This window comes from Corvus kubaryi, unplaced genomic scaffold, assembly GCF_017639235.1.
Source record: "Corvus kubaryi isolate FWS band 111438036 unplaced genomic scaffold, C.kubaryi_AGA036_p1.0 split3-73, whole genome shotgun sequence".
NCBI classification, from domain to species: domain Eukaryota; kingdom Metazoa; phylum Chordata; class Aves; order Passeriformes; family Corvidae; genus Corvus; species Corvus kubaryi.
This window is the reverse complement of record NW_024582091.1, coordinates 33,567,963-33,577,026: the sequence shown is the minus strand read 5'-3', so window position 1 is coordinate 33,577,026 and position 9,064 is coordinate 33,567,963. Positions and strand designations below refer to the sequence as shown.

At 44.7% G+C, this 9,064-nt stretch overlaps 1 protein-coding gene across 1 annotated transcript in view; it reads left to right on the top strand.

The window, feature by feature from the left end:
• The first annotated feature begins 854 nt into the window (after window positions 1–854).
• Window positions 855–9,064, top strand: part of SOGA3 (SOGA family member 3) — a 44,288-nt gene continuing 36,078 nt past the window's right edge. The window contains exons 1-4 of the mRNA XM_042016655.1: window positions 855–859; window positions 5,689–5,798; window positions 6,501–6,629; window positions 8,819–9,021. Of these exons, the coding sequence (XP_041872589.1) occupies window positions 855–859; window positions 5,689–5,798; window positions 6,501–6,629; window positions 8,819–9,021 (447 nt within the window). The remainder of the gene's footprint in view (window positions 860–5,688; window positions 5,799–6,500; window positions 6,630–8,818; window positions 9,022–9,064) is intronic.

Below are 9,064 nucleotides of genomic sequence, written 5' to 3'. Positions count from 1 at the left end.
TCATCATACACAAATCCATTAAGACACAGAAATGAAAAAACTTATTTTCAGAATTACTTATGTTGTCTCACAGGTGTTTAAGAGAAAAAAGGAACAATATAAATTTGGCAACATTTTCAAAAGTTCCTAGTCCAAGAGTATCTCTGAAAATTGCATTAAGCTCACAAATGATATGTACAAAAATCCACTGATACTGAAATGCAAGTTAGAGTGAAAAATTAACAGAGAAACTTAAGGCAAAATAAAAAGAGAGATTATCCATAAGAAGAGGACAAAAAGGCAGAGAGTGATTCAGGAGGTACCACATGTGGAGAAGCAACTAGTTATCTAACATCAGATCTTGGAAAATCTAGGTTGAATTTTGCATCTGGAAGATTTGTGTATGGTAATGTGAGGCCACCTGGAAGTCAGAGAAGAAAGATACAGTCCCAGCCTAAACAATTATACATATCCATAAGTTATCAAAACAAGCATCCCAAATTAACAGGGAGGAAATAAAAATTTAATTAACATTAAATGAGGAATGAATAAAAACATAAAACACTCTCAAGCCTCTCAGCTAACAAAATGCAGACTGTTTATTCACCTGTTTCCTCCCTTCCTTTCCACAATAAGGACCTAAGTCCCCTAGCATTCAAAAGGAATTGGGCATCCTAATGCCACAGATAAATGAAGAAAAATCACCTACTGTGGAGACCCCTAAAAAGTACTGCATTTTGTTAGTCACCAGATGTATGAGACTGGGATGAGCCTGCTTCTCCCAGACTATCTTTAGGCACAGAGGAAGGTATTTGCAAGCTCCCTAGGATGCTAGATCCACTGTTTCCACTTGCTTTAAGCTGTCGTGGAGCACGATGGGGTAAGCAGCTCTGAAGTCTGCTCAAGAAAGTCACAATGAGGACTTTAAAGATTAGGATAGACAATAAGACCTTCACCTTGGTTGTGGGCCACCTCTTGGTGTGATGCACAGGTTGTGGCACAACCTCCCTGTCAGGAGGAAGCAGGCAGACCCCAGAGTACAGCCTGCTCATGACAAACTTCTTTTAAGACCATCCATTTCAATTCTGAGATCACCTGCAATAAAAATATTTTATATTTGGAATCTCTTCCTGGAAAAGGCTGTTTGAATGTACTGGTACTGTATTATAGTGTCCAAAGAAATATTGTTTACCTTCAGCAGCCAGTGAGTATACTATATAAACTGCTATGAGACAGGGTACAAGATTGATTAATCTAGAGGAATTCCATATTTTGGCTTTCATTCACACAGTCTTAGCAATAAAATTTTCTCTACTGTTCCTCTACCATTAGCCTCATTAAGTAATCAATGAGGTTTAGGTACTAATGCAATATATAGACTATGCAGATATATGCATGCATGATAGGATTTATGCAAGTTTGGTGTAATCGTATCCTCTGAAGAGAGTATGAGAAAGTAGAGTGGCAGCAAACACGGCAATACAGAGACCTTTTTCAGTGTCTTAAGTTCAAAATTGATATAATTTTTTTTTACTCCTTCTAGCAATATAAGGCATAGCAATTACAGGAGAGACAGAGACAGAAATTTTTTTATCATTAGAAATGGTTGAGCAGCACTGGCCTGTTTCAAGGCATGTTCAGTTCTCTCATTATCTCTGAACAATAAGTACAATTCATTGCTGTAGGAATAAAAACCAGGATTATGAAACTTCCTGAAGCCTTTGTAAAGGCTGAATGAAATTTGTGATAACAAAATTAGAACTAAGCCTTTATTTTAAAAGAATTTAGTTATTAAAAGCAACAGACCTAATTTAATCTAGTTTTATTTTCCACTGGAGGAACCAAAGATCCCTCTAATTTTCATTACAAATGCAATTTTTTTGTGCCTTCTTACAATCTTGTGAGTCTGAGAATCCAGTGAGGTGTTAGAAGCTAAGGGTTAAACCAAGAGAGGTATGACACAGTGCATGAGATCCTGGCTTCCTGAACAGGGATCTAGGTGATCCCTTGGATAAGAAAGCTGAAGCTGCTTCCTTTACATAGGAGCAAAAGCAACATGACCTACTTCTCCCATTGAGATGAACTGCCAGGGAGGGTGCAGATGGCATTGCTGTACCTTTGGTGGGGCATCCTGTCCCCTTGGTAGTTAGGGTCTGTTGATGAACAGAAGGTGCAGCCTCAATGTGCTGTGCTATAGCTGTCTCTGGCTGAGAAGCAGCTGTTAAGGAGGAAGAAAAAGGAGGCAAAAAATGGCAATCAGACCACCAAGTTTTTATATAATGATCTGGCTAAACGTGTATGCCAAACTATGCCTCTTTTAACAAATTATTTGGTGCTGTTATTTCTGTTCTATTGAATTGTATGAACTTGAAATATTTGGGGTTTATTTTTGTTCTTTCAGCCAAGTTTTATTCCTACCTAACATCAAGGTTTCTTCTTTTTGAAATATGATGATTTGGAGCTGTACAATTCTGCTATGCAGTACATCTGGAAAGCTTTTCCATTTCCAAGTAAATAAGAAAAGAGAACTGTTGTAATGTCTTCATTGTTTGTTCTCAAATTACCTCATGGGGTGCTTACTCAACATATTAGAAATTCGTAAATGAAAGTCTCAAACTTACCTGGTTTTTTTATGGACAGAGAAAATGGGCCCTGGACTGGGATATAATTAGTTGTGTCCAGCACATCCTCCTGGGCCGGGAGATAAACTGCAGCCTCTGCCAGCTGGGGCAGTGCCAGCACCATGAATTAGCACAGCATGCTCCAGAAGCTTCTCTTTCTGCGCCAGCATAATCCAGCATATTCCCAAGAGGGCAGAGGAGGTGAGTAAGCAGGTGGTGAAAGTACAGCAATTGCGAGCCACCCAGGCATTCTCCTGGAAAAGCATCCTCTCCAAGCCACTTCTGAAATCTGTTATTAAAGTATTCTCTGCTGAAAGCTAGGAGGTCATGCTTCGGTCACACTTTTAAAGTGCTATGTAAAGGGATTCTCTTCTTAACTTAGGAAAAGAAACTTACATGACTTAAACTGAAACTCTGCTTGGAGGAGAAATCCTTCCTCTCCTTTCTCTTCCTCTACTTTCATCTCTTGCATAACTTCATACAACTTAATGCAGTTGTAGGCTCAACACAAAAAGTGTCTCCACATGAGCAAGGAATAATGGGGACTAGAAAACAAGGTATTCACAGCTCTAATTTGAGCCAAAACACTTTTAGCTATTGAAGGCAAAAAAGTCATGAAAAAGTCATAGGTATGCTCTACCAGGGTGCAGCAGGTTGCCAATGCTCTGCACAAAAATAAATCTAAGGCTGAAGAATGAAATAGAAATTAAGAAAACAAAAGAAGATAGAAAAGAGAGAGAGACAAAGCTAGAGGGTGATACGAACAGGATAAGAATTGTCATACAGAGCCAGATCAAAGATATTTTAGCTTACTGATAGGTGTCTGACTGTGGTCAATAGTAGATGATGGAAGAGAATGCAAAAACACATACTAATACCTCTCCCAGACCATCTCCCAGATCAAAAAAATAGTCAGAGGAGAGGTGGGTTTTGAGCATATTTTTCCTCTGTTTCAAATTAATTTTTTTTTCCATTACTTTCTTCAATCACTTAAACTCACATAGACTCTTATACTTACAACACTCTGTGTCAGGGAGTTGAATAGCTTAACCACAAGGACAGTTTTCTGGGTTTTTGGAATCCATCACCTGCTTGTTTCTTTCCTTCATGTTTGCATCTCTGCACTACTTGAGTGGGAAGAGGTTGTGAGAAACAGTGAACCTTTTACACTTGTTTACCTTCCTTACTAACAACTGTAGGGACTTGCATTACATTCTCCTCAGTCACCCTGTTTCCTGTCTGAAGACTCCTACTATACCTCATCATTCCTTAAGCAGAGACACTTCAGGCCCTGGCCACCCTTCTCTGAACCTTACCCCTTTCCCCCATGCCTGGTTTGAGATGGGGAACCAGAACCGCTCTCAATAATCAAAATCCCTCTGCACCATGAAATTATATGAAACCAGTAATTATATTTTCTGGTTTGTTCTTTACTTCTTAGTAATTTCTAGCATTTTATTTCCATTGTTTTCCCTGACATTTGAGCCAGTGTACTTATACAACTGTTCTGCACGTCAGTGGTTCATTTCTGAATGGCAATAGTCAGCTGAGAGCTCCTTGTTTTCTGTGTGACGTTAAGACATTTCTTTCTGTGTATTATTTCAATCCACAGGTTTTTAGAGACTCTATAATAAAACCTGCTCATAAATTGAATTTTTACTGTATTAATATATGGGTCTCTTCATACTGCACTTATTCAAGGAGAGATATAATTATTGTGTATTTTATACCATGATCTGTTAGTAAAAGAAAATGCCCACAGAGATCTGGCAGAAAATTTTGTAATGGAAATATAGCTTATATTAGAAAAAGAGTACTTTTTGTGTAGATTATACCCATTACCCCCAGAAAGGTAAATGATATGAGTAGAATACTTTTGTACCCATGTCAATTTTTATAACTCTGTCAGCACGTAAATTTAGCCAGAGTGGAAATTTTGAGAACCAAGTCAACCATCTCAAACCACACTGAGAGAGTGGAAATTTTTACTGCCATAAAATTGATATTTACTATCAGACATATGGCCTGACAATGTAGGTGAAGATAATCTGATCACCTGGTTTTCATTTGGACACTACTATGAGAAAATAAGAATCTGTATCTTTCCAAAAACATGATAAAACTTGTTGTAGGTGGAATAAGATGCCATCACATCCCATAATTGTTTTCTGTGGAAAGTTCATCCAGGCAACTCAGCCAGCAAGGGAGCAGAAAGGATGGTAAATAATGTCCAGTGCTTAAAAGTAGGGACTGTTGTGCTTGTCCCTCTGAATGATATTGTGTAAACAAAATGCTATGTTGTTGTGATGACCATAATACTTCTATTCTGTATATTCACTGAGATTAGGACCTAGATGTTCTAGCAGAATCTATCTAGTGCTTTCATAGGAAATTTTCTCAATTCCAACTCCAGAAATATTTCATATTTTTGTTCCTCATGTTTTCAACCAATTATCCTGCTTACTTGGTATGATTGTAGTTTTTTTGAGTTTCAAAGGCCTAAAAAAATAATTAAATATTAATAATTTTAAAAGTAGCTTTTTATCGTCCCAGTGATTTTCTTATTCAGCATTAATGTTCCATTTCCTATTTTCTGATTGTCCTCAACTCATCCCATCTATATATATCCCGTTCATGCAGTCCCTGGGCTCCAGTCTGGAGGACATGCACCTGCATGGGGGGGAGTACCTTTCTGCATGCCAGGACACGCTGGTTTAGATGTGTTGAGTCCTGCTCGGCATATCGTGGGGGAAGGGGTAGCTGGAAAGGGGACAGCTGGTCTCCCCTGAGCTTGCCCTCCCCCAAGGACTGCACAAGAACCCCAGAGATAAGTATATATGTACATACAATGTACAAACCCATGCATACGTCTGTATATTTTATAGGTGTGCTCGCACCTTGTATGCACACACATTTATGTATACGTGTATGCACAGTGCATATGTGTACATACAGTTTGTACATAGATGCATGCATGCATGTATATGCTGGTATACCTACGGGCACGAAAGCATCACTTAATTATCCTTCGGGAGGGAAGTGCCTCCCGCCCCTGGCGCTGCGAAAGGCGCTGCCGGGGCTGAGGCAGAGGCAGGAGCTCCCCTGGACCCGTCAGCTGCTGCAGGAGGAGAGAGACGGACCCCAAATGGAGCACTGCTCTCCCGAGACTGTTCCTGCTGGATGTTCACAGAGACACAGGTGGGTCCGGGACACTCCCACACGCAGCCGTCACACGGCAAGTGCCTCCTCGGAGGGAAGGGAGGGGAAAGAAAGCAAGCCTTTCCCCCGTTTTCCTTTGTTTGTAATTGGGAAAGACTTCAAGCGCAAAGTCTTAAGAGCCTTCTGAGGTGCTTCAGAGCAAAGGTAAATTCACCTCACTATTGAGCAGAGAGGTAAAACAGATTTGCCCTCCACACGAGTAAAGAAAGGGTCAGTGGCCCGTTAGTGGCTGTGTTGAGGCTGGTAAATAACCCTAGGGAATGATCTCCAGCAGCCCAGAGCCGGGGCTGCCTTTGTCTCTACCCCTCCCGGCGGCAGCGGGCTCTTGCCGAAGGGCGCGGGCAGGGCGGCGAACAAAGGAAAGCAAGCCCTGTCACCGCAGCCCTGCCCGTACAGAAGGTGCCCGGCAGCCCTGCCCGGCCCGAGCAGGCTCCCCTGACGGGGACGCTAAATAATTGATCAGAATCGATTGCCTGGATGCATTGGGAAGAGAAAGTGGGCGCATCCCTTGTTTGCAGCCTGCTCCTTCCCCCATTTGCGCTGTAATCCTGTTCCACCATGTGCAGATAGATGAAGGGACGTAATTCAGCCTTCAGGCCTGGGCGGGGTTCTCGCCGTTTAATCTTTTCCTTTCTTTTCCCTTCTCTGCTTTCTTCCCTCCCCCCCCTTTCCGTCTCCCAGGCCCAGTGAGGTCAGCTCATGAATATTGCTTCATTTTCCTGAGAGGCTCTGGCAGCGGCGGGTACCTCGTGTGCGGTGCCCGGCTCTCCGTGCATGCATTTCGCCAGCCGGGCAGCGGACAAAGTGGTGGTGAGTAATGCAGATGCTTTAGATCCTAGCCTTTTTTCTTCTTCTCTTTCTTTCTTTCTTTTTTTTTTTTTTTTTTTCCCAAAAAGGAAATGTTACTCCGGATCTAGATGCAACAGAGCAACCAGGTATGGGGGGGGGAGGGGGGCTTCGAAAATCCCCTCCTTTCCTTTAAACCAGGACAAAAGGCAGAAACGCTCCCAAATCTTAAGCCGCGTTTGCGAATTTTTGCAGGGGCAGAGGCGGGCGCCCGGTGGGGAGAAAGGGCCAGGGCCGGGGGGATGCCCTGCCCGAAGTCCCGGGCATGGGAGAGCCCCGCGCCGGCGCGTGGAGCCACCGGACTCCTCCCTTTTGTTGCTTCCATTTATTTACCCGTTTTTCCGCCTGGACAGCAGTTCCCGACAGGAAAACCTGCGGAGACGCCGCGTCCCGGCGCCACGTGGGTTTGCCTCTGGGGAGAAGGTCGAGCCGCGGAGTTTTGTGAGGACAGAGATTTCGGACTTGGTCTCAAACGGGGCTTTCGTTGTGCCAGTTAAAAATGTATATAAATACATGTGTGTATATATATATATATATATATCTCTAAAATCAGCCAACTTAACTGTAGGTGGTAGCCGATCCTGGATTTTGGGGCGTGCAGGGTACGGGTTGGGCTCTGGCAGGTCGCGGTTGAGTCTGGTGACTTACTTGCAGTGAAAGTTCCCGAAAAGATTCAGGTACAGCATAGGGTTCCCGATTATTAATTTGAATTATACTTCTTATATTTCATACCTGTATAGCTCTAAACAATAGTAGGGTGGGAATTCTGTTTGTGGTGGCTGATAGAAATGCAAAGAGAATTTTTATAAAGTGTTGTCATACAAGTTTTATAGCTCTACACTCCCATGATTTCTTTTTACTAATTAATGTTTGGAAAGTGTCTGCCAAATTGTGTCATGTTGAGCATTAATTTCCAGAATATTGGTTTAAAGCAGGTTATTAATGACAGTGCATTTGAGAGGAAATGTTGTGCTCCTGCCAGTGAGAGCAGAGCAAACACAGCCTCATTGTCTAGTATGTTCCAGGGAGTAAACCAATTGTCAGGGCACGATATAGTTTCTGCATTGACTTTGCCCAATCGTGCTTCTTTCTTTATTCCCTGTTCTAGCAGAGAACGGTTAAGCTGCATTCTAGGAGGGAATGGGCAGGCCGTGTTAGGAATGCTGTCATTTCTGTCGTTGCCCATGTTTTCCCTCTAAGGATAGTTGAATAAAGGTAGTGTGGAAACGGTGGGTCATAGACATTATTTTCAGAATATTTTGAGGGGCATTAGCAGCATGATGTGGCTTTTAACAGCCCTTTTTCATAATCTGTTGTGGTCATGAAAACTCTGATTGTATCATTATAGGGGCAAATTGCCAAGTGAGCATCCTTCAGAGAATGCCACATAACATTTTGTTCTGGGCGAGGGTGTATTCTTTGCTTCCTCTGTTTTGAAAATCTGCTGGAGTGATTATGTCTGAGTCCTATATAACCTTCTGATCTGCATAACTGGTAACAAACATGAATCGGTCTTAAATCCTGACAGCACCTCTGGATAACGAACTAGGGCAAATGTATGTTTAGAAGCTGATTGCAGAACCCCTTTCCTTTATGACCCTCGATTCCCAAGTCACCTTGCCCCGGAAGAGTTGCTGTCAAAGCTGAAGGGAAATTTGCAGTTGTTTCAACGTGTGCAGTCCTTTGTACAGCAGCTTTCCTCCACTCGGCTGTGACAGACGCTGGGAAGAGGCCTTTTAGTGGGCAGACATTAGCAACCCAGGCTTCGTGGTGAGCACAAGGGAGAGGGAAGTTTGTGTGTGGAAGGAAATTCATCCCTGGTGTGGCGGCCCGGCGGGGGAAGGTTCGGTATCAGGGCTGGGGAAACGCCCCTAGGTGCAGGCGGAGTGGGAACGGGTCTCGGTCTCAGCCGAGCCCGTCGGGCCCTTCCATGAGCCGCTCCGGTCGGCTCTGGGCTGCAGCCTTGGCCGGATTCTCCCCGGTCGCTCCGGGGGACCGCTCCGCCCGCAGGTGGGCGCGGGTCAGGACTGGGGGCCGGCCGGGCGCCGCGGCGACGGGGAGGGGGCAGGCTGGCCGCCGCCGTGGCCGGAAAGCCCGTCTCCCCGTCCTCCCCGTGCCCACCCCGACCGGCTTCTCCGGTTCTCCTCCCCCAGCTCTCGGGGCGGCGGCGGCGGAGGAGGCGGAGGACACCGCCGGTGATGGACGCGTCCCCGAGATAGCCGCCGCCATGAGCCAGCCGCCTGCAGGGGGCGCCGCCGCCGAGCCGCGCCTGCATCCCGAGGGCAGCAGCGGCAGGAAGCAGCCGCGAGCATCCTCGCCGGCCCGGGCCCGCGACACCGCCCCGCGCCCGCCGCCCGCCGCCGCCAAAGCCGCGCCCGCCGCCGCCAAAGCCGCCTCGG